Genomic DNA, 27667 nt, shown 5'->3' with positions numbered 1-27667 from the left:
CGAGTAGAAGTCTCGAATGCAAAAGAATCCGAGTAGATATCAAACATGCTTACTTGCCTCGAAATAATTGGATTGAAAAATGTAGAATATATTCCTCCATAGATAAATTTTTAAAAAATCAATTGTCTTTTTAGTAATAAAATTTTACTTTTAGTAAAATTCCATTGATCGCTACCGTTTTTTTATCGTTATGTTAAGTCTAAATTATGTTATGTCTAAAATTAAAAAAAAATAAAATTATATATAAAAGAAAATTCTTTATTTTAATTCTTAAAGTTTAATGAACTAAAACTTAAAGTTTAATACAAAAGATTTTATTTTCTTTATAATTTAGAAAACTATTAATTCCGATAAGAAGAAAATCCATCTGAGATAGTTTGATGAATACTCTAAGTTTAATGGTTTATTGCGCTTGTGTGTGAAGCTGTGTACCATTTGGTGATTTAATTTCAAGTTAGATATCGTGTTTATGGAAAATATATTAACACGTAAACTATTAATAAAAAATTGTAAAAATGAATAAAGATATATACTAAATGAAATTACAAAAGACAGTAGAAAGTATGAAACTCTCGAAAGATTCACAATAACAGTTAAGCCTTAATCCTTGTAACTTTGGATTGTATCAATCACATGAAGATATTAAGCTGAAACAATTCAGCCTAGATGTTTGATTGCTTGTTCACTCTAAATACGAAACATTTAGAGGGATGTGGAACGTCTTACGCATATAAATATGACGTTTGAGGGTTGAATCGAGACAAATTGGGGATAAAAGAGCGAAAATTCTGCGTTGCCAACTTTCAAATCTGCCAACTGCCAAATCTTTGTATGTTTTCTTTGTAGGTTTTTATTCCAGAAGAAAGTTGCTTTATTACGTGATAGGAGCACATATTTTTTATAGAAAATTATTAAGTTAAAAAAATCTCGTGATTCGCTATCAATGATTTATAAGAATAAACGAGATCGAATTTCTATCATGAGTCGCAAACGTAATCTGGAAGATGCAGATGTGGCGTAGCGAAAACGAATTTGCGATTTGTCAGTTCGGTGTGATTTTATAATTTCTCACCTAAATCGCAGTCAGTTGATTAAAAATATTACTAGACTATAAATATTAATATTATAATAGTTCGTGGCTACCTCTCAAGGTCGATCGGCACATCGCGGTCACATCATTGATATAAATTTCTATCGATCGTATACGATGCGGAACTTCTCTACTACTGCAGGATATTTCGATAATGATTTCATTGAATTACGCTTATATAATATTTTTAAAATTTGATTTATTTATGTTTTGTTTAATTGTCTAGAAAAGTAGATCATTTTAAACATAAGAGAAATTGGAGAACGCATTTCTGTCTATTATGTGGCATAGAAATATGCTTATGATAAAATCAATTGTATTTTTGAATGGAGGGAATAAATCTTTTTTATTGACGGCAAAAAAATCATCAGTATTTGAATTTACTTGAATTTATTACACTGTTCATTTATTTAAGAGACAAACTTGGTTATTTCAACACGTAATTATTTTTAAATTATTTGAAACATTTTAAAACAGTGCAGATATATAAGTATATAAATCTCTGTGTTAAATCACAGAGAAAAATAATAATGGTGGAAGGCAAAATTCAAGACAAGTTAGTTTAACTTCTGTCTACACGAGTTTACTGCCATTCTGTAATATTAAATAAACGTACATGAAGGAAACTTTCCTTTAGAGAACTTAAACATAGTAATGTTCAAATTTGTCTATCAAATGTTTAATTAATTATGGGGCTAATTAAGTTTTAATTATATCCGCGAGCGATTACTTTACGTGAAACAAATGTGGTTTTATCATAAGAATTTTTTAGTACTAAGACAAAATGATATAAGTTATGTATAAATATTTTTTATATATTTTTTATATATTTTTTATATTATTAATATAAAAACCACTAATATAAAAACAAAATAACAATTAAAAAAATTTTTATAGCATTTATCTTTTATTAAATTTAAAAAAATCGATTTCCGAATTATTCTTATACTTTTTGAAGTGCGATTATCATTGCAGTGAATTCGTTGACACGTTATATGAATGAAAGATGAAATATGACGGGAGAGAAGTAAATAAGAGGCCACCGTGGAAATTTACTTTTATATCTTTCAACTTGAGAACATGCGGCCCACATTTCATCGCTTTTCCGGTCTGTTTCCTCGCGGAAAATCAACAGCGTTTTCATTCGAGAATTGCCTGTAGATAGAAAAAAATTCTTTCAGCAATCTTCTTATATACATATATTATACATATATGTAGACTTATGTTAAAATTGTCAAAACAAAAATGTTGTGGCAAATTTATCCGGTAAAAACCGATCTAAGAAAATCTTCACGGAATATTTCAATGACTTATTTTTATATTGTATATTTAATCAACAAGTCAACAACAAGTTAATAAATAAAAATAAAAAATAAAGCAATTAAGATATCTTTTCCCGTGTCGATATTAATATTTAATTTATAAATATTTAATTTATAAATAAAAACTCATATTATATAAAATATTATATGAGATATTGAACTAACACAAGCTAAATATTTTATTTGTTACGGAATACATGATAAAAAGGATATTGTGATTTACAATCTCGTTTCAAAATAAAAAGGCACAGGAATAAATCACTTTTACTTTATTTCTATAAAGAATTATCTCTCGTTGTGGGGCATTAAAATCCAAAGAAAAAAAAAAAAATACTTTATTAGCGGAAAGCTATGTAGCGAGGGATTAAAACAAATCGAGGGAAGAATTGTAAAAGAGAAAAGCAACAGAAACTCGACGAAATGCGTCCCTCGCGAACAATCCGCACGAAGCAACCCCATGTGAATTAAACAAACTGACTGCAGTTTGGCGTCGTTATAACTGCATACCGAACTGCATACAGTTATACGTGACTGCGGCATTTAAACGTGGATTATACACACACCCCTTCTCTCTCTCTAACCCTTCATTATTCTAATTTCCGGTAATCCATTCCCCGACAAGTCGTCACCTGTTTCGCGTAGTCGCCACCACCGACTCTCAATTCAAACAGCCATTTCCGACGGTAAATCCGAATTGTATTCATTAATTTACATTAAAGATCAGATTTTCTAATTATTAGCCAGGCCGACAAATTATTGGAATATAAATAATGTTTAGCGCGATGTGATCAAAATAGATGAAAGTTATTTTTTTACGCGGAGTAGCCGTAAATAGATGATATCAAGTATATATTTGCGAGGTGCACTTTTAAAATTAAACCCCTCTTGATGACTCCGTAACGTAGCTTTGCGTAGGTGTTTACAACTTTTGCCTCGGTTGCGATTATATCAGGATGCACCGGCGGTTTCGCGGTTATCATCATTCAAGCGTTATCGCCGACGTTTTTGTAAGTTGTGTCGTAATTGCGCCAATAAAACTTCATTCATCGAGGAGGCACATAGACTTGAAAAAACTTACCAAGACCGGCGATGTTTAATTTGCCAATAAAGTTGTCCGCATATTTTGCTTATGCAGTCTCGCAATATCTCGCTTGAAATAAATGTGACGTATTAAAAAAAAATATATCATTTCCTTCTTGGAATTTTTTCTTCTTGGAAATTTTACGTTCTTTAATTCGAGATTTCTCACAAACTTGACGTTGCAATAACTTATATTTTCTTTTAATGTATATTTTATTTGGAATAAAAGTATATTTAATTATTTATTGAAATAAATGTATATTTAATTTGGAATTAATTTGAGAAGTCAGAATTGAAAGTGCCAAAGTGCACACAGTGAACAACTCTCTTTCCCTCTCTCCCCAAGTATATTTTAATAATCAAACAACCCGTATATCTATCAATTCGATTCAATTTCCTATGAAATCCAAGTCCAATTAGTTCGAGATATTGTTCTCTGCAATGAAATCCGATTCGGCAGGTTCCAATAAGTTTCGTTGTTAACGTCACGCGGCTTTGCGAGTTTGCCTAAGAACTAAACACGGATTCTATGAAACCATCGCATTGTATTTGATACCGTCGGAGGATTGAAAACGTCTGCATTAGTCAGTTGCTGGATAATCCGTGGAGACCATTGGATTCGAATGGGCACCAAAGTTTTGTATCACTGCATACGGCACGTTTAATTAAATTAACCTTTAAAACAAACGAGAAAGTGTGTTTCTCCGGAGTTTCCTCCTTAATTTGATTTTAATTGTCTACCGGTGGAAAGATATGAACGAAACTAATTTAATAAATAAAATAACGTAGTAAAGTGAAATGAGATGATCAGAGATCATTGAATTTCAAAGGGTGAGCGAGATGTTTACGCGCATGTTAAACTAGTATACAATTTAAATTGAGCTTCGAGCGAAATCTCCGGTGTTGAATGTTTAGATTACGTCTTTAGCATGAAATGACTGTCCTTCCGTATTCCGCTTTCCGTCGCGTTCTCATGTCAGTTTTCGCCTTGAGCAATGTAAATACGTCCATAGGTCTGCAAATTTGCTTTACGTAATGAATGAGAATGCGATAGAGCTTCATATAAATCACCTACAACGAGCACGAATTGCATTTAAATTATCGGCCGCTTTGTTGATTTTTACTAAAAATTTTTGCTAGGATTGGATAATCGTACGATGATCGAATCCATTGTTTTCTCAAATTGTGTTAAGCCTATATTAAAAAAAAAAAAAAAAAAAAATAAAGTGACAATCAATTCTTTAAATTTAACGAAAATTTCATATTCAGTCGCAAAAGATTTCATTCGAAAGACAGAAAAATAATTTTAGCCAATTTAACAACAATGTTCGGTCCGGTGATAGAATTTTAACCAAAACACAGTTTCAATTGTCAATAGAAATTTAATCGAGGCAAAAACCAATATCTCGATTTAACAAGATCGCAATCAGCGAATACTCTTTTGAGTGCCGGATGATCGATATCGTTTCGAGAGACGATAAACTCGATAGATCCCTCTCTGTGTTCTCCACGGCGACACGAAGAGTCTTATCGCTCACGACACCTGTCTCCTCGCGATTGCACTTTTATTCGGGTCGACGACTTTGAGAAAGAAAGGCCGACCCGAAGGTGGATCGAAGGGAGAGGAGAGGCGCGGAGCGCTTGCCGCTCTCTCTCTCGGACGCAAAATCGCGCTATCAGAAAAACGGACGCGAGGCGCTTCTCTGCTTTCTGTCTCTCGCAATTCTTCCTCCGAGCGACTCTCATGCGTTTCGCCGCGACAGATGCAATCACCGTCACGCGCCTCTCTCGACTCTTTTGCCGTCCGTAAGACTCAGGCATCTACGCTTTATTCCTCATGCATAGATGAACGTGTTCCATCACAGGAAACAATGTCACTAGACGTGTATCTTAACGTTCGCCAGATGTATTTTCTTCAGTTTTTTATACCTGTTTGAAGAAATCAATCAAAGACAGAAACGAATTCAAATTTTACGTATAAGTAAAACGTTTCGATTTTTCAAAATGTAATATGTAATAGCATACATGGAAAAGATTTTCAGATTCAATACTATTAATATTCGATTTTTCATAAAATAGGATATAAAGATAATTATACGAGATGCAGACAGATAAGTGTCAAATATTCGAAGAATGTTCCCATCGATATGTTAAAGAAAATTCATATGAATCTGGGTCTAAAAATGCTTAATTTTTATATATGACGAATAAGAATTAGAGAGTATTACTTGTAACATCGTTACAGTCACTTTTTTGATAAACTGATCACTTTCTTTTGTAACAATCTATAGTATAAAATAATAATTATATTGCATATATTAAATATTTATATTACATAGAATAGAGATAAGATTAAATATCGAGGATATCTTTTGTCTTGTTATCAAACATTTTTTCTGTACGTGAGATTATTACAAATAATAGGTTCGAATCAAATTTTTATTAAGAAAAAATAAATGTAAAATAAATGTATAATAGTTAAATAATATCGTTTTAAAATATTTAATAGTTTAATTTATCGGTGTTTAAGTTGTTAATTTTGTATCACTTTGTTGTAATAAAGTAATATAATCTGCATAATGTGCAAGATAATATACGTTTTTTTTTCAAAATGAGATGCAACGTTATCCTTCCATCGACTTTCGCAACTTTGCAGTTTAATGATTAAACATCTAGGCGATTAAGAATGTCATATTAACAAGTAAGTATCTGAAACTTAAACTAGTTATTAACATGCATCGTAATCTTTTAATCTTCAATTTAGAATATAACAATATAATTATCTTTCAGTTTAAATTTCCACTTTTAGAAACAAACTGTTATAAATTAGATTAAGATAATAACTTCGTCATATTTATACATATTTCTTCTTCAAATATTTATTTGACATGCAAAAATATACCATAAATATCGAAGAGGAAAATTTCATAAAAATCATTCCCGAAAATATTCTATTTAGTTACAAAGAAAATAAATGACATTCGTAATCGTTACATTTTGCAAAAATTGTGTTTTCAACGATAAATAAAAAAATCATTTTTTCAAGGTATGACGTTTGCAATATTTTTCCTATACCAGTGCATTTGTGACATAATAATGTTTTCAGATGGAGATGTTGTTCACAGAATATAAATTGTTACGTGTTGCGAGAAACTTGTAAATTACAGGTACTTTCAAGGTTTATAACGTGACAGGAGCGATAGAAAGGAATATGATTAACGACATGTTGCGGTGAGCAGTTCGCAGCGATAATGGCAAAATTTATAGTGGGCACAACGTGTTTGAAATGATCGAACACTTTGCGATTTGAAGTCGTAAGTTGGTGCAAAAATGTCAAAGAAAGAAACAAAAACTAAACTTCTCTCATAATGTTTCTATAAATGTCAACGTCACAATCCAAATGTTGTGAAGAACATTCTTACAACATTTAAAATGTAAAATAAAATTTGTAAAGTGATTCTAATTATGCAATTGCACTTTTTTTTAAACGGTAAAGTAAATTCAGAAGGTTGAATTTTTTTTAAAAATTTTATGGAAATTATATCATAATTCATTGGCATCTTTTAATATTCAGAAAAATTTTGTCAATTAAGTATTATTATAAAAAATTAATTTGTTAAAGTCATATTTTTTAAAATAAACTTATGAAATAATATTTTATTGTACTTATTTATCTTTAGCAATTAAAATATTATCTTCAATGTTACCCAAATTTTTCTTCATATTTTATCAACCGATAAATTTGTTGTGTAATTTTGATAAAATCCTCCTTTCACTTAAATTAAAAAAAAAAAATGATGATTCTGAAACACTTCGCATTTCGCTATCTCGCGTTGCCGCTCTCAGGCCGATTCGGAGATTTCTTGTATCATTGCCAAACGCCCGTAGCGTTACATTAATGCGAAATCCGTGTTATCTGCAAAGCGATGGCGAAGCTTTCTCAATAAAAATAGTGCGAAACGTACACCGCAATCTTTTTATCATTCTTTTCTCACTAGACCCAATGTGTTTCCGTTTCCTATCGTCGCTCGTCGTTGCAACTAAAGTTCACTCTATTACACTTAGTGAAGAAGACTTTCATGACAAGACAATTCACAGAGAAAACGTTTTACGTTTCGCGGAGCAATAAGTTCCACGAAACTATCGTTCTACAAAACCATAATTATTTATTTTCCCTAAAAGTTTCCTTTGACAAATGATTATACCTAATGTTTGTATTTCCTGAAACATAATATTAGTCTGTGTTGGGTTTTCCTCTGGAAAATCGAGCAAATGTTTGGCAGCCAATAATTGCGCTGTACACATATTTCTATTTCATTCGCAATGATTTTCCAGGTAGTTTCAAATAACAGTGGCTCAAATAAGTGACAATTATAAATGGTAATTCCGATATAAAATCAGATTTATATGTAATTAGTGAGTCGCGTTTAAACACGGTATATAATAATAAGCGCATATGTAGCTATCAACATTTAAAATAAATTTTTCTTTTTTGATAAAAATGTCAATGTGAAAATTAAAGCTTAACGGTAAAGAAAGAGTTAAAAATCATAATTAATATACAATCTTGACTAAAAGTATTGATCAATATTTTCTTTAATTATCTGGAATCTTCTATATTGTTTCATTTGTTGCAAATTATCTTTATTTCAAGAACTCTTTAAACTTGTATATAATGCCACAATCAAATGGATTTCAAATAAATGAAAAAAATATAGATATGCCTATTTTTGATCAAGACTATGATAAAATACATCTTCGTTTATATTTTCCGAAAAAAAAATTATTTTCAAAGAGATAAAAAAGAGTTTTTAAAGTAATATCTTGATTTTAAGTGTCTTGTATAGAAAATTACAATTGTGAGCAATTTATTTAAATCGTTGTCATTTTATTCGAATTTATAGAATTTTAGCTTATTGTATATAAAGATGATATATGTACCATTAAGATTTCCTATGGATTCTTTCTCAGAAAGCTACGAGAAGCACGCGTTGAGAGCACTTTCGAGGAATACGACAAAATTACGAGGAGTGATGCAGGAAGACAATAAGGAGTCTTGCTTGTCAAGAGTGCAGATTTAAAATTTGCCTTTAAGATTGCATAGAGTTGAGAGAACGTGAAGGAAGAATATATGTATATCTCAGTCAGAGAAACTTTTCTTCTCGAGCAAATTACATGGCATCGCGTCGAAGCAGTGCTTACAAACGTTTTGTTTTATCTTTCCAGATTTTTTTTCGTTCACTTAAACCGCGGCGTTTAACACTTCGCGTGTATTTTACGCGGTATTTTACAAAGTGATTTGTTGTTATATAATGCAGATCTTTTAATAAAAATTGAATAGTAGGGTATTCCAGAGTCATTGTCTTTTTTACTTAAACAAAAATATAATCATTTTTTTGTAATTACCTCAATAATTGATATTAAACTTTGTTACTTAACGTGAAATTGAAATTCTTCATTTATACATAAAACCTAAAATCGATAATTATAAATCACGACAATTTCATTCAATAACTGAACACTTGTAATAAATAGAAAATTAAAGTACTTTCTGTAATTTAAGTTTATTCATTTGAGCGTGAATTATTATTAAAACTTGCAAATAAGCTTCTTTTAGGTAAAAGATTGTCTGTATTATTCTCAATATTATGCGAAAACTGAAAACATTTATATTCGCTTTAATTCCATTTTATACAGAGTGCGTTTTTATGAAGCATTAAACACTGATAAATGCCAGAAATCGAAGGCAGTATTACCAGATGACTATCCAATACGATCAGATAAATTATCAGTCCCAATGGAGTTCGGTCTCTATTGAGATTGCGTTTTTACATCGGATCAATTAACTTTCTATCGATGCAAATAAATTGTTAGTGTATTTCTATTCCATTATTTTTTTAATCTAAAAAATATTATTTGTTAAAATGCGTGTCGATACTCGTCACGTAACTAATTTAAACACAAATACAGTATTTTTTTTAAATAAAAATATTTTCCAATATTGTAACTGTTAAAGCATATTATATCATATATTGATGTTTTTGAAGAATTGTTGTTTTGAGAATTCCAATAATATATCTTGAACATATTTCAAAGTTTTATGCGTATTTAATTTATACTCGTATGATGAATATATTTTAAATAAAATTCTAAAATTTCTAACGCATTTTATGCGTTAGATGTTTAAGTACCAAGTCCGTAAGTTAAGTTACAAAATGCATAAAATGCATAAAACATTGCACTGCTTTTCTTTTTCATAATCTTCTTTTTATTTGCTATATACTTGACATTAATATAATCTGATAATAAATCCTCAATAGTTTATAATATTCATTCACACATATCATTCAATTCTCTCTTTCTACACACTTTTAACAAATGTGAATTTTATAGTAAGTACGGTTGCCAATTTATTAAAGTAGTACTAGTGCAAGCATTAGCACTAGCGCAAGCAAACTTCTTCTTGGAAAAGTAATTTATGATGGAAAATGACGACTTCTCACTTGAGATTAAGAGATAAATCAAGTCAAAACACGATTTTGATGCGTAAGAATTACGTCAGTGTGATACGTAAGCGTAAAATTAGTGGAGAAAGATATAATTCTTATCAAAAATTCTACGATACAATCGAATCTGTAAATAAAACGTCAATATGTAACTGTGACGTAATGTGTAACCGTAAATGCGGCGATCGTACTTTGGTCGCATAACGTAATTTCTTCTTGGCATCTTGCGTAGTAAAGCCAAACCGAGCGAATACAGACAAAACTCACAACAGTTTCAGTCTGTATTGTTTGCGCCGAGGGGAGCAAGAAATAGGAGTATGTAATACGCTCTGAATAAGCTCCGATTAAGCTCACCGTACTCAGCTTTGTGTACACACACCCACACGTTGCATTCACCCCGACAAACTTGTATGCCACTGACACCATCTGATCGCAACCGAAACTCCTTCCTCCTTCTCACCCTCTTATCCTCTCCCTCTCTCTCTCTCTCTCTCTCTCTCTCTTGTGCGATGAAAACTATCACTATCGAGGTATGGTTGTTCCCGAAACGCGGCAATTCCTGCGACTGTATGTGGGCCGATATTATTAGATTATGGCGTCACGTATCAGTAAGAAATTGAGCTGCGAGTCCTGCGTCCTTTGAGATAATACGATTTGCGATTCGAGGCTCGAGGAACTGATTTTCAAAGTAAACCAGAATTTCATGTAGAGTCTATTTTATTATAATCGAGACTCGAAAAGTCTCATTTTGGTGTTCGAAAAATTTTACGAGTACTTTGAACGCGAGTTCCTCGATACGGAATAGAAATCTTTCAAACACCGAAAAAGGAATATTTTAAAAAAAAGAAAAAGAAAGGATTTTCTCGCCACGAAATATTCATTCTCGACTTGTTGACTTATTCGTATACAGATTTCGCCCTTATTCCGCGAATCTTTCGATTAATTCGAATTCACGAGACGGATAAGTAGGTCTCCCGTCGCCCAACGCGACGCTTCGTCGCTTCATCCATTTCGCGCTTTCGTTAAAATAAATAAGCTGCAGGTCAAAACAGATCGCTTGAAAAAGATTCCGCAGGCGTTCGCGCACCTCCCTGAGAAGGATTCTGCCAGCTCCTGATCTGGAATACCCTGTAAAGAATCGCCTCGCGATTTACTCGCGTCGACGGCGATGATACACTAAGTTTTCTTGCCGTAAATGCTCTGCCGGGTGATGGTCTGCCTGGTGATGGTTTGTCGGGTGACGGTCCGTCGGGTGGACGGGCTGTCCTGAATGGAGCTTCGGACGACCGAGCTCTGATGGACGCTGACGCCGTTCTCGTGGCGGTTGTGGTCACCGCTGGCGCACACCATCGCTAGTGCACCGTCGCTGTTTCTCGCCCCCCCGCAGTGCAGCAGCTCGCGCATACCCTTGCGAAAGTTGCGCGACAGGAAGGCGTACAGCAGCGGATTCAGGCAGGAGTTCATGTACGAGATGAGGAAGGTCGACACGGTCAGCAGCGTGCTGAAGTCCGACGTGCGATCGTAGTTCGGGCCCCAGTGTCGCCAGACGATGCGCGCCTGCTGAGGCAGGTTGCACACGGCGAACATCATCACCACCGCGATCAACATTCTGGAAAATAGCGACGAGACGACCTTGACGACCAGCCACAAACATTCTGACAGTATTAACATGCTTCGAAACACACGTACACATTTAACGTCGAATAACGGCTAAATATTAATCGCGATCTTTTCGGAAATTTTTTCAGAACCTACTTTGAACAGATTAAATATGTAATAATGTAATTTTCATTTCAAAGAATAATTTTTAATTAAACATTTGGTCATTTAGTTTAATAATTTACCTTTGGTATACACAAATATGTCACGTAATTAAATCGTAATGTATCAAATAAAGCGGATATAACTATGCAATGCATCACGAACATTACAAACCTACCAATTGTTATTCAATTATTCACATTTCATTTTGTTTCTACGTTATTATATACATCTTTTTAAATTGTTTTTTATTTTTGCAAAATTAGTCGAGATACGCGTTTATGATGCGTTAATAAAGAAACAAAATCATTAACTATTTCTTGGCCATTTGCGGCCAAGTAGGCACAATTCTCGGACGGAATCGCCTAAACGGATATTGGTTTCGGCGAGGCGGAAATCGAAGGCGTTATTGTGCAATACCGGAAATAGACTTACCTGATAACGCCGCGTCGCGCCTTCAATACGTTTCTGCTGGACGTGTGTACGTGCTGGACTCTACCATTTCTGGTCCTGGCGACCAGACCGGGTCCTCCGAAGGTCGCGCTGCTTCTCCAGAGGCCTATGGCGATCCTGGTGTATAGACAGCACATCAGAAAGAGCGGCAGGAGATAGAGGAAGACGAGGTTCACTACATCCAGAACGTTCTTGTTGTGCTTCTTGATATTAGCTATACAAATGATGTCGATGTCACCGTTGTTGAGACGATTGCTGATGGTCTCAACGTAAAAAAATCTCGGCGAGGCGTACACCGCTGCTAAAATCCATACCACGCCTATTACCATTCTGAGGCGTCTTCTAGTTAGCATGGCTCGACATTTGATAGGATGGACGATGGCCAGATAACGCTCGGTGCACACCACCACAAGGATCAGTATGCTGGCAGTGTACGAGAGCGCGTGCACAAACATGTACACTTTACAGAGAAAGTCACCCAGTTGCCAGCTATTCATCAAGTAATTAGTGAGCGTCTGGTAAACGCAGAATATGCCAACGCAAAAGTCCGCGACCGCCAGGTTTGCCAGGAAGAAATTTGTGATGCTACGCAACCGACGGGAAAACGTTACCACGAAGATCACCATGAGGTTGCCTGTAACATGAAAATATCAAAATAATATATCATCAAGATACAGACACATCATGCTGAAAAAAATATACAGGAATCTAGCTACCGTTGAATAATATTTCTCTTTCTCGTTTATATAATAAAATTTATATAAAAAAATAGAGATTAATAAAAATCGAATTTAAATTAATTGTCTTGAAAATCGAAAAAAATCAAATCTATAAAGAATTTTCTTTATAGATTCGATTTTTTCGATTTTTTATTATTATGATTCTATTTTGATATATGATTTCGTTTTACTCTATTTTGTGCATATTATTTATATAATATTAATAAAAAAGATACGCGAGTAAATTAAGATTAACGTATAATAAAACATTCTCTAATAATCCATTATCATGCTTAGTTTTAGAAGCTTAATAATTTCTAGCTAAATGGATCATTACGCGGTTACTACGAAAAAAGATATAATAACGAAATAATACTATTAAGCGGATACTCCAACTCTGCATCTCCTGTAAGTGCTTTCACAGTGTACTAGCCACGTATACTTTATTAATAAAATTTACCAGCTCTTACACGGCATGTATATCAAATGTGGACATAATATTAGAGAGATATATATATATATATATTATGAAGAAAAATCATTAATATATACCATTTGATAAGTTATATAATCATAATTTTTATAATATTTTTTTAAATATTACTATTAAAATTTTTAATTTATTATTAAAAAGATAAAAGTTAATTTAGTTTGAGATTTTATTATTTTTTAATCACTTCTTGTTTAATCACTGACAGCTCAAAAGTGATTTATGTTGGATTTTCAGTTTAATTTCGAAAGGATTATTATTATTATGTATATAAATTGTGCGAAATATTCAGTCTAATCTTTCTTCTTCTTAATTTCATTTTATTTACAATTTTAGTAATTATGTGAATTTCTTTTATATCATTTCACGTTTCACGTTTGATATTTGCTGCGAAACGGTGGCCAATGTGTTTTATCCCTTCGCAAATTTCTTTATGAAACGTCATCCTTTGTTCTTCGTTCTCGCACTCGAGGCCACTATAGAGGCATATATGATATTGTCCCGGTTAAAGAAGCGGGTGTCACGAAGACTGTATGAAATGCACAAAATGAGATGGCACGAATTCAGACGGTTGTCTGGGTAAGGTTGTTGTCACAAATGTCACTTGCCTAGTACGAGTTCATGCTTTGTTATTCTCTGACAAAAACAGAGTAAAATTACGAAAGGAGAGAAAGAGAGAGAGAGAGAGAGAGAGAGAGAGAGAGAGAGAGAGAGAGAGAGAGAGAGAGAGAGAGAAACATTGATAATAAAATTTATTGCAATTGCATTGCAATAAATTAAAAGTTTTGTCACATCGTTTTTGCTTTCGCCACGTCTCTGTTCACTTGCAAAATAATTTGCACGTCAATGTACTTTTGCCGAATGTTTGAAACTCCACCCCTTAAATCGTAATATCATCAAGATATGATAATGGCGATCTACCAGTTCGAGTTCGAGGAAACTGAGAAGGCCGTAGTCTTATAGCTCATTATGGAAAGACGAAAGAACATCGACAACTTAAGTGGAAAGTTTTTGGCGGTCCTTCAAAGTTGAAAATTATACACCGGATGCGACGAAGAGGACTTTGCGTTTCAACTTCTATTTTCCTGCGCTTATTCACCCTCTCTCTCATCTTCCGCAATCGCTTTAATCCAACTTATTTTTCTCCCCGAAGATTCTCCCGTGAGATTCCGCGGCATAAGACGGCAAGCTATCTTCAACGGATAGTCAGGGGATTTTTGTTGTCGGCGATTCGTCAAGCGATCGGCGACGATAAATTAATACGAATCTAGAGCGAGATTTCTCCGAATCGTAAATCGACACTCGCGGAATTTGTGCGCTACACACCCGCGATCGATCTTGCCGATAACGAGCCATTTGTATCCGAAGCTTTTAATTTTAAATCCATGTCGGATTTATCTTCGTTTCACCGCCGTGGTCACGTGGATTTACATATCGATACCACAGGAGTACCACAACAATCGATGTCAATCCTTAGTTCAAAATTAAAAATACATTTTTCCCTTTGTTTATATTTAATGAATATCATTTGAAAAGACCGATGACTATAAATTATTTAATTTGCTATGCGCAGGAGATAAAAGTATATCGCTTAAAATTAAAAATTTTAATATGTCGAGAAACCCATTACTTTGCAAAGTTACGGATCATTTTTACAATTATAATTTATTTGAAAAATGTACGACGCTCATAAATCGTGCTGACGCTGAAAAATTCTTTTCGAGTATTTGCGATTTCGAGCTTGATAAAAGGATTTTATTTTATAATCAAAGTGGACTCGACATACTGCCTTTCATCACTCTGTCAATTTTGCTTTTATCATATGACGAAGTAGCTGCAGCTCCGTCCTGACGTAAGACTTAAGCCCAAAGATTTCTATTGAAAGGCATTTCTTTTCTAAGTTCTAAGTTAAATTCCTCTTATTATTATCGGCGAAGATGCATTCATCCAGGAAATAATTATGAAGATTCTTAGACGATTCATTGAGCATTGCTTTTGTCTGAAGTGTCTTCACTGAATAGCTTTTTAAACGCAGATTCTTCGATTTATTTGAGACTGACATTGTTAAAATATGGCTATTTAATATGAGAACAATTTGTTTCTATCGAGTTTCAGTTAAAGCTAATTTTTCTTTATAAAAAAGTCTTGAGACACGCATAATTTTCAAGCTTTCTTGCTTTGAAAAGTAAAGTACGCTTCATGAGCGGACTTTTTGTTTGTGTCTCGCCGACATGTCCAGACTCATCAATGCGTCGTCACGTTTTCGAAAATCTACAGATCAATAACGCAGGATGGCATAATTAATTACGTAAAGAAAAGGAGCGAGAAATTTGCTTTTCAAAAAGTCCGCTTTGTTTGCCAAGAAAGTAAATTTGGATATTAATTTTTAGATACGTGATTTAGCGTATTACTCTTTGAGCGTAAAAATGTGATTTTATTCTTATAAATTTATATCTAAAAGTCGAGAGAGGTTCTCCAATTAAAAAATTATTTTTAATACATTTATACTAAAATTTAAAAATTAGGGAGATAAATTACGCGAGATAATTTTCTTTTTGACGACTAAAAATCTATAAAAAATTGATTTCACAATAAAATGAAAGAAAATGTCGACAAATATCATATACAGACTTCGATATAGGAAACATCAAGATTATATACTCAATAAAGGATTTTACAGCATCACGTTCTTCCGTAATATGTACTTGTCGGCGATATTCTCGCTTCGGACAGGGTCAACTGGCCGACTATCAGAAATAAGGACCCAAGTTGACGTCACAAGGGAAATTAATCGATGTATGCTCAAGCTATGAGCAGAGGCGTCAATTCAAAGCTAACATCATATGGGTCTGAAAGAGATTGTTTGGGCAAGTTCGTGCGTGAAATTCCAATCGTCGTGAGAGTCAAGACATCAATTCGACTTTACTGACAATCCGAACAGCATATTTTAATCACATTAAAAACAAAACTATTTTTTCATAAATTACAGAATACACGCAAAAAGATTGGAAGATTCAAAATTGCGCTAATAAGTTTGCAAGTAAACTTTTATTACATTTGATTTTATGCTATTTTTTTTCACAGCTTTTTCATTTTCAACATTAAATATTTAGCAATTAAATTTTAAATTCAAATTTTATTAAAGTGTTTTTAAATTAAATTAAAGAAAATAAGATTCTATACTTATAGTTTGTTAATCGATTTAATTCAAAAAAGCCTTTTGCCTTTGCATAAAAATTAAAGAATTATCAATATTTTTGTCAAAAAGAGATTTTATAATTGATCTTATTAATATATTAAGATTTAACATAAACTATATACAATTATTTATAAAAAATGTAATATCTCACCAGATTGTGTAAAATTAAAAATAGAGAGAATAACAAATATTTAACATATTATATTACAAATTAAGTGAATTGTATAAATTTGTTAATAGAATCTTTTACAGATATGGTACATCACTTATAGTCACATTAAGATAGTTTTTCTCCATTGTAATTACGCATCTTGATTGCTACTATGTAACGAATTAACGTTGTGCATTTTTCAGCTCCGCCAGTTCCGACGTTGTAATTTATTGGCATTGCGTGACAAAGGGTTCCAGAGTTTTTGCTTTTCCGTGGTCGACCTGCTTTATTCAGTTTACTTTTATCGAAAGTCTTTGAACTTTATCCCGATACTTTCGCGAATTAAAAAAGTAACAACTACAGACGGTAGTCCTTAAAGTGCCTTAAAGTAATTTATTTTTCTCAATCGCTTGTAAAAAGTTCAAGAAAATTTCTAAACTATATTAACTTTATCTTTTAATGGCATAAATAAAAATCTCTCCCTAAAGTTAATATCAAAAATATCTGATATAATGGCATTTTACATATTTTTACCGACAGAAGTCTCTGTGTGCGTCTCTGGATAAACACAAGGATACTCATACTTTACTCAATTATACAGTGCTGTATAGCCATTAATAGCTATCGGCTTACCCATGAATATTTATTGGCAACTTTATAGCTCGGAGTTGCGATAAATTATGCCGCACGTTTCAAACTTAATTTTCTATTACAACATATAACACATATTTTCTTTTTGTCAAAATTTCAAAACGATCTTTGTCGTGTCGTGAAACATTAAATTATACGTGCTGCACCGCTTTTAACGACTATTACGGGCTGAAAGAGGACAATAATCGCGATATTATCCAGTCGCTTTGGATGCTACAGTTTTAATATTAAACAGTGAAGCGAGAAAGTTAGATCTCGCTGCGGAAAAAGTTGGAAAGATTAACGATCTAACTTTTATGAATAATTAGCCGCATCGTTGCATTCAGCACATATGTGATTTAAAGTAGAATAAAATGAACTATTCGATGTATGAGACGTATTAGATTCGGAATTCCGGCTAAAATCCATAGTTATTAAATCATTAATTATTTCTGACGGGTATAATTTATCATTAAATTGAAACTTATTTCTCGCTTCCCTATTTTTCCGCTCAAAGCGAATGTTCGATTATAGTCTACTTCCTGTTTTCCGTGGATATCCACGGAAAACAGGAATTAGACTATAACCGAACATTCGCCTGTAATTGCGCTGTTCATTCTTTAATGAATTTTTCAATCAATATTGCGCTTTCAACGTACCGTGAATGGTACACGTTTGATTTTGATGCGCGTATCGCTTTCATTTCGTGTTTTCGCCATTGTAATCCAAGCAATATTCGACTTCGGTTTAAATTTGCGAACAGGTAATTTCTATCGCGAAACGATCCGATGTCATGCATGTTTAAATCAATCCTTAAGTGGATTTTGTCGCAGACAAGCGGTTTTGTTTGCAACAAGAGCGTTTACTCCACAGACTACAATATCCACTTACTTGTCGAACAAAGTTCGCTTTAATTTATTTACTGATAGAGGGAAACTTTAATTAAATTGACTATTTCGAGGAAATAATCATTGTAGAAAAAATGATTGTAAAAAAAAATGATTAAATATTAAAGTTGTATAAGTTTATAAGAAATGTTTGTATCTTATCATTAGTTAATTTACCAATCAAGAAATATAAGGAATTTCATGATAATTAAATAGGATTTTATATTCTGTGTGATGGATGAACAAATCCATAAAAATTATAAATATCTTACTAAAAAATATCAATAATATCTATATTAATGTTTACTTGAGAAATAGAGTTAATTAAATCTAGGTATAGAATACGAATGAAAAAATACTTCTCACAAAATTCTTCGAGCATTAAAAAATAATCTCTTATTCAAAAATAAAATACGTGATATTTATTTTTAAATATCAGAATTTTGATTAAAAGAGCAGAATTATTAATTAAAGTACATTATACGTATTTATTAATCTCACGTATTTTATTCTTGAAACAAAAATTCGATTTGAGAGATGTGAGATAAAAGGACCATTATTGTTATCATCAAGACGGTATTTCAACGCTCGAGGAATTTCGCGGAAAGCATTTCCTTATCGTACTTTGTGCTGAGACTTTTACTTTTCAACAATTCTTTCCACGTCAGCTTGTATGTACGCAATTTCGGTCTGCGGAAAAGCTTTGAGCATCCTTTCGTTCGATAACGCGGCCTTCTCTTTCCTCACATCCTCCTAGCAACGTCGCGAGAAAATTTATTTATTCACGTATCTCTGCTAGCACACGCAGCTGCTGAAGTGAACCTACTTTATGGTTAACCATCAAAAAGGTTGCTCAAAAAAGAAAAAGAGATAAAGCTAAAAGATGAAGCTTCTTTAATGATAAACATCAACAACTTAAGAGATAATAGAAAACAAATTTAAATTGAAGCGAAAACAATGATCGATCGACTTTTCTCTCTGGCTAATTGTAAATTATAAAATAAGATACTTTTATATTATTATAAAAGTCCCATGGATAAATATAAACTTGATTCGACAAGTAAAATTATTTCAAATATTAATTCTTTTCAGCTTATAGAGATTAAATACATATCGTATATACATAGGTATCTTATACATTTTTTATTCATATAATACTTATAAAAAATTTGATAAAAAATAAATATATATCTTGTGCTATTTATTCTCGAGATAACATCACTGAAATGATAATACCTCTGTACTAAGGATATGAAATTATTCGCAACATGTTGTAATGAATTATGCAAAAATGATACAAGCTCAAATCCACAAATCTAAATTTGCATTTACATGAAAGGATTGAATAAGACATAATTGTACTATTATTTGCATAAAAGCTTAGTGTCTGTATATCATTGCACGATCTTAAATGTTTAACGCTGACTGTGCTTTCATCGCCGCGCAAGAGTAGCTTTGCATTACATTTAACATCCGCGATATCATAGTACAAATAAGGGGTGAATATTACAGAAGATTTCTGAACTCTGAATTTAACAAATTATTTCATGTATATTACTCTTTTTGTTCAATCGATTTTTCACAAAATGACAAAATATGAAAGATGAGAAACTTTATTCTTTTAACACTTAACACTTAAATATTTTTAGTAGCAAGTAATCATCAAATTATTTGTATCATATTTATTTAATTTTATATTTAAAACGAACTTTTATTTATTTATACTTTTGCTTATTTACAAAATTTATTTTATATTATTTTATGTTATTTTAATTATCGCTCATTTTTCAATTTGCTTGAAACTTGAGATTTATTGATCCCTAGACTTTTCCGTTAAAGAAAAACCGATTTTAAATTAATTAAAGAATCTTTAGATAAAAGATGATTTGACAGTCTAAGACACTCAATTACTATCGCGTAATCTTCATAATTGATTAAATTAAAGACGTTCGCACATTAAACATCGTTATGTTTATTAATTCATGAAGATAGTTTAGATAAATTTCGTTACAATTTCGCTGCGCTACAACCAAAATTGCGCGATATTACGAATTTACCTATACCAATGTATTATCTAATGAATTCTCTGTGTTGCCAATAATTCTCTGAGTTGTTTGAGGAATGAGCATTTAGTTCTATCGTCCCATCGCATAGATACCTACGTAAAGCACCGTGCAACGGTGCCTAATGCGAATTTTGCTCCAGGCTAGTTGCACGCGTAATTTCACAGAGGAAACTACGGATGTTCGAATAAATCTCGTGTGCGAGAGAGAGAGAGAGAGAGAGAGAGAGAGAGAGAGAGAGAGAGAGAGAGAGAGAGAGAGAGAGAGAGAGAGAGAGAAAGAGAGGAAAATATATACTTGATGCTACCATCGCATTTCGTCGGAAACGATGTACTTGCCGAGTCGCAAAGCCGGAATACGACCGCGACAGTTATAGTTCGAATATATTCTTCATACATTCGATCATGCACCGCGATCATTAATTTTCAATCAAAGGAACAAACTCTTTAAATTCATCAAAGATTGGCATAAAACTATCTATAAGAGATAACCGCATTGAAAAGAAGCATAAGAAAAATAAAAACGAGAAATAAGAAATGTTCGTTACAGAAATTACATTGCATGACGGTCAGATCTTTCGCGGAGATAGATTCCCGAACGGGGAAATCGTTTGAGGATTCCGTAAAATGCAACTTTAACACGAACGCGTATTAACGTAAAACTTCAAAAATACGATGGCGCTGTGAAGCAAGCAGCACCTGCATGGCTTCTTCGAGAACTTCCGGCGTGGAAACTTCAATTTCCCGACTCTCTCTCGGCGGCTTCACATCAAGTACGCGGCGATGATTTATCTCGAGACCGTAAAGCATCCTCCACTCACGCGAAAAACGTGTTCTATACAGGGTGTCTGATTCCCAGTGCTTGTGTGCAGGTGCAACGAATCAAACCGAGCAGAAAAGTCCCCTACCATTTTGCGATTTTCGCAATCAGTAATGAGTTATTAATTATTAAAGATCGTAAAACGAGTTCATATTTGCCCGGCCCATCGGCCATCGCGTTCGCGATTGGTAGAAGCGTGTGAGATATATAGATGTAAAATTATAAAATTATAGATGTAAAATGTTTTTATAAATAATAGAATATCAGTTTACACGGTGTACACTTTCATCGCGTTTTTACAACGCGTGTTGGATGATTGCACTTCTCTGCGCATTTACGTTGGCCGATATGGACTCATTTTATGATCTTTAATAATTAATAACTCGTTACTAATTGCGAAAATGGTAGAGGATTTTTTTTGTTCAGTTTAACCTGCTCTAAAAGTAATGTATTATTGGGAATCAGACACCCTGTATGTCTGCCGTTTGTCGACAATGTCGAATGGAATATCGTAATACTGTATTGAAATACTGTACTTAGCTATTTAGCTGTTGATACTACGCACGATTATTATTGTTTGACATTAACATAGAAATTGTTGCGTAAACAAATTGTTACATAAAAGAAGTAATTTGCATTTTTATCCTGACCCTGCAGTCAGGATAATCACTTGCATTTCTGCTCGGCAATGCATTCTAATTATTTCATTTGCATACACAGATTCTGTAGGTGTGTAATTAGCTAATATGAATACATTGGCTGGTAATAGTAAATTTTATTTTTAAAGAAATAATTTCCTATTTATAAGAAACTTGGATAAAAAGTATTACACACAGTTAAAAGAAACAATAAATAAAAATAATAAAAGTAAAAGTTGCTCACTTCATCGTCGTGGGATGACTTTCTTTTCTCCAGATTGTTAAAGGTTGTCACTCACATAATGCACTTGCGAGAATACGATTAATTAATTACGATTGTCCGTGAACTAAACGGTAAAATACGAAAATACGATATTTTTCACAACACTCCCGATGTTTGTGGTAAGTATCTTATTCCACTGATTCATAATAGCAAAAAAGTGCAATTATACGAAGTTACGAAAAAAAAAAAAAAAATGAAAATGTGTATTGCGAGATACATCCGACGCAGCATGATTATGGAAATAATTATCATTTATGATTATTATAAAATATATTATATATTTATAATTATAAATATTTTATAATTTTAAATGTAAATCATATATTACATAATTATATATTTCGAATCGTTGCAAACGAATAAATATATGAAAATCTGTTTCGTTAATTACGCTGATAAATAGTTAACCGTGCAAGATAGTAATTAAGTGTAAGAATCGTATATTATATTTAACATTATTTAATACTTGTTGCGATAACGCGTTTCGTAACAAAATATAGATACACGGAGCGTCGTGTATCTATATTTTACACTACCCACCCTGTGCGTCAATAGGGAAATGATAACGCGCCACTCCCGCGTTATCATTTAAAAAAAAAAAAAAAAAGAAGAATGAAAACTAGGTCGCCGTGCCGCTCCACAAAATACAAGCTCACGTGCCAACAATTTCATTATTTGAAATATTCAACGTCTTAAAATAATAGAGAAAAAAATGATTTATTTCTAAAATTGTTTATTTCCATAAGAAGTAAGTATATCATGGTGTCTCGTATATAAAAGGATATATTTTATAAAATACATATAAATGGCAATAACTGGTAATCGTTTTAACAATCGCGTTTAAACAATCGCTCAAATTAGAATAAGATAAATCTACATATGTATTTATCTAAGAGATAAGTTACGAGCGAACGAAATTTAATTTACGAAATTAAAGATTACTCGGAAAGTAAAGTATAACGGATACATTATTCAGATAATAAGAGGCGCGATGGTGTCTCGTGTAGAGAAGTGGAAATTATTTTGGGACGGGACACGTCCGTCCCATACAACGGTCCGGAAACGGTCTCGGCAATGTTGTTGAATATTTGATGATAATAAGGCCGTTGATAGCGTAGCCTTGAACTCTGTTTATGCGCGGTAGATAAACGCGCCTCTTTTACATTCGACCTACGGTGTGCTTTGTGTTTACGCGCGTTCGCCACACCATCATTCCATGGGCGGCGTCCGTGCGAGCAGGTCGCGGCGCGTGTCGCGCCACAATTTTCCGAATTTTCTTCGACGGTTATCGTGACGAATGTTACATAATATTATCGTTACGTTATTTTTCCTTGTATAACGACGTACCTTATAATGTTGTCGAGACTGAGCTTACTAAGGCGCGTGATTAATAATTCGTAAGCGTCTCGAAAAGACTAAAGATTATTATGGAAATATATATTTCTGCTGTGCGACTTAGTTTCTTTGATTTAGAAATGGATACGCGATAAAGAGTTAGCTTCGTTAAGTAAGCCGTCGTTTATTGATCACTTATTTAAAATCGATTTAATGAATAAAACATTCGGGATTTGTTTTGAGCGTTGAATATTTCGCGGCGTTGTTTCGCGTGCGACAATCGGTATTCGTGTTTTAATAATTCGTGACCTTTTGCAAGCGATAACCCTTCCCTGGCGGGTACGGTTTTGTCGTAGGGGATAGATCAAATCTCGAAGGACTCAATAGTCTTTAAAGAAAAGCTAATACTACTCACTACATTGTTATTAATAATATCAATGTTAATGTTAAGTAACACAGCACAGCCACATTGTTTAATGGTTCTTATACGGCAAATTGATAACTCACGCATTAACTATCGATTTTTAACTAACGATTCCATCGTTGATTTAAAGATGTATACATGTATGTTGACGCATTCGTAATATGTTGTATTCATGCGATTCCATTAATTACAATAAGCGCCTAATTAAGAACACGCATCTTCAACAAGTGGTTCAGTCTTCAACAAGATCTCAATCGATTAACTTTATCACTCCTCTTGTTTCATTTTAACTCGTTTTTTTTAACTCTTTTTTAACTTTTAACTCGGCATTTGCCACGAGTTGTTCAATGGTCTTATATGGCGAACGTCAATCGAACGAGTTAATATCAGTTTTCACTGATAAATTATCTTTTTTAAAATTCTTTTTCTTTCCCAACATTCCTAATGAATTGCTGAAAAACTTAGCTGATAATTTTTGTATGGAGAGTAACGAAAGGTCTCCTGAGTTGTTTAGACATTGACCGACTTTCTCTTTCATAACATCACATTTTCTCGATACTTCGAATGTGGTATCATGAATATGACAGGGCACCACAGGTGATTTGACCTGTGAATTGTTGGTTTAGTAATGGCGAAGTCAATTTTAAACGTGACTCTTGCGTGAAAATCAAGAGACGTCGGACTCAATTTGGTCGATTTGTCTTCTTCCGCTTTGAGCTTAGCCCTTGTTTGAAATTAACGTGTATTTCCGAATAGCTCACTTGGATGTTGGCTCGTTTGATAGAACTTGATATTTTCGTGGACGGTGAAGTGTCGTAAAATGTGGAGTGTCGTAAAATATCGTCCGAAAAACTTTTGTTTTTTAAAATTAATCCGCCCGATGATAATGATCATAATTATTTGTGATCATGATGTGTGAAATATATTTGAGTGTTTTTATGAGTGTTCTCCCTGTGCGAGGAGGAGGTTCAACGACCTGATATCCCGAGAGGAGGAAAAGGCCTAAGAAAAGTATCGAATATGGAGCAACCTTACGGTAAATACATATACATATTTCTTATCAATATAAAAAAATTGTTTTTTATTTATTCGGATAATTTTGATAATGTATAATATAATTTATTATTTAAGAAAAGAAATAATTTAGAATTTATAGAATAAGTCTTTTAGCAATCTATTAATAAAACAAGCTCATTACTAATTACAAATTTTAAACATTATATGCATATTATAATCATTTGTTTGTCAACGAAAATTTCTAATCGATTTATTCCATAAACAATTTAGTTTCTTTAAAATTTATTTAACGTAATGTAAACTCAAAAGTTTATTGTAAAATTAAAACTTAAATTATTTTTATACATTCACGTTTGAATAAGAATATTATAGTTGACGTATAATATACTTGAAAACACAACTTCGAATAAAAGAGAAAGATCTGTTGATAATAAAATTTCGCAACATTATTTTTATGGTCTCTGCATTTTACAGTTTTTCAGAATATAAAATATACCACAGAAGATTGTATTGCATACTTTTTTTTATTGAGACCCGTATAACAACGAGTTACGTGACCTGTTAAATAGTCTATATCTATACGTAAATATGTAAAGTGTGTAATATTGGCTTGTTATGTGTTTCATGTTTTCCTAGTATTTAACATTCTTCTCTCTTTATTTTTAAATATTACGTTATTCGTATATATACTTTCTTTCTTTTTCTTTTATTCGAACACAATATGCCAGTTATCGTGTCCAAGCAAGAGATATCGCTAGCTAGATATTCTCTATCAGGAATTACGGGTCGGTGCCTCATTCGGCGCTAACGCAAACCCAGACAGATACTGGATGATACGAACGAGCGAGCCTTCTCTGTTAAATAGGACATTCCTGGCAGCTCTCGGATGCTTTAGCACATATCTACTGACAATGATCGCATCTCGTTAACTTGGCTAGTTTCAATAGGATGCCAATAACAAAACGGGTTTGATGTAACCAGCGAATCTTTTACATACTTTCGCAGACACTTTGTTATTATAAACGGCTCGAAATCCCGTCGCTCATCGAGATTAGGAAATGAAAATTAATTTCTGAATCGAAATATTTAAATTATTTAAAAATCAATATTTTTTCTGCCTTTTTTTGTCCAGTCATTTTATCCATATATGTTAATTTTACTAACAGAAATTTTACATAAGCATTTAATGCATACGTGAATTAACATAACGTTAGCGATTACCTGTTTAAGATCCGTTAGTGTAAAGTTCTTGTCAGCTTCTTCTCCTTATCCTATTAATAAGAAATTTATGCTAAACAATCAATAAACTAACATCAAGTTGAGCAAGTCGCATTTAGCTTAATGAATTATTTATCACTGATTATATTAATTAATTTTATCGAAAAGGCGAAATATTTATTTTTCAAATGTGAAAATGTACGCTATAATAAAATGAAAATGAGATGTTCACGTCAGATTAATGAGGGACGAATTTTTATCATTTTTTGATGCACTTTTGTGATTTTGTTTATTAACACGGTGCGATCATTGTCATGTGGATATTACATCGCGCGATATATCACGCTGTCATTCATCGATGATGTCCATTAGTTTCTTTGACAACAGAGACATTTCATACCTTTAATTTTTATTATGGAATCACTCTAGTATTTCTTAAAAAAATTAATTGTTTTCCATATAGAAAAATTTCATTACATTTTCCAATTTTTACTAAATAAATATAATGAAAAAAATTTATAAAAAATAAAGTACAAAAAGTTAAGTGTAGAAGTTTCTTAACATATCAAAATCTGAACAGAACGATCGGTGAACAAAGAGTTTGATAAAAGTTAATGGTTATAATTATTTGTTAAATACGTGATTTGTTTTTTCATCGATTTAATTATCGATTAAATCCTTCATTTATTTACAATACACAGATACTTACGCAATTTTCTCAAAATTGTAAGAGAATTTATATTCATTATACAAACATTTGGGGAGCTTTAAATATTTCTCTGATTTCAACAAAGAAAAGTCACGAAGCGAAAAGGAGAACCGACAATCTTGAATGACGTAATTTACTCGTAACACTAACACCAAATAAGTTAATTTAAAGTTCTTAATCTTAAAATCCGACTCGTCCTTGTTTCATTCCATTTAGCTGTTGTTAAATTTAACTTACTGTCAGTGAAGTTTGCTTTGTTGGAATAAATTAAATTGAAATTTAATACACTCCATTAAGGTATCTACTTTTGTATATTAAAAAGCTGCAAATAAAGTAGAAGAAAAATAAATACTATATAAATTCTCTCTCTCTCTCTCTCTCTCTCTCTCTCTCTCTCTCTCTCTCAAAAGTCACATACATAATAAGAACACATCTACAAATTTTTGTTCCTAATATATTTGTGTACGAGATTTTTCTATTACATAGTCTTCTATCTAAAGTCGTGCGAAATGGATCGAAGATATTAATTTATAAAAGTTCTTTTCCTGTGACGACCGAACTGACATGATATTGTATTATTCACAATCGAGCTATCAAACGGCATTACAAATTGAAAAATAAAACCTGTATCTGTGTCATAAAAAAGAGTGACAATTCTTGATTTAACGTTTCTTACAAAAATCACTGATTTATGATCATTTTTCGCTTTATTCGTGAAATCTAACGGTTTTGAACTTCTTATTCCGCGATATTAATAAACTTTTTCTCTTCTTCTGCTGTTTAATTTTTTATCTCTGACATCGCCCTGCTATTGTGTCCTTTCGATCGATCACTTTCTCACCTCGTTTACTTTCTTTAGAGAAGAATAAGAAG

The 27667-nt window shown here is 32.5% G+C and overlaps 1 protein-coding gene across 5 annotated transcripts in view; it reads right to left on the bottom strand.

Moving 5' to 3' along the window:
* Window positions 1–7974: 7974 nt before the first annotated feature.
* The window catches only part of LOC105424902 (trissin receptor), a 54224-nt gene continuing 34531 nt past the window's right edge, over window positions 7975–27667 (bottom strand). For all 5 annotated transcript variants that reach the window (XM_089073277.1, XM_089073273.1, XM_089073274.1 and 2 more), the window contains exons 4-5: window positions 12195–12846; window positions 7975–11607 (exon numbers count right to left, since the gene is read on the bottom strand). In XM_089073277.1, the coding sequence (XP_088929403.1) occupies window positions 11175–11607; window positions 12195–12846 (1085 nt within the window). In that variant the 3' untranslated portion in view covers window positions 7975–11174. The remainder of the gene's footprint in view (window positions 11608–12194; window positions 12847–27667) is intronic.

This window comes from Pogonomyrmex barbatus, unplaced genomic scaffold (assembly GCF_055798465.1).
Source record: "Pogonomyrmex barbatus isolate J1 unplaced genomic scaffold, ASM5579846v1 scaffold14, whole genome shotgun sequence".
NCBI classification, from domain to species: Eukaryota; Metazoa; Arthropoda; class Insecta; order Hymenoptera; family Formicidae; genus Pogonomyrmex; species Pogonomyrmex barbatus.
The sequence above is the reverse complement of the archived record's forward strand: the minus strand, read 5'-3'. Positions and strand labels throughout refer to the sequence as shown.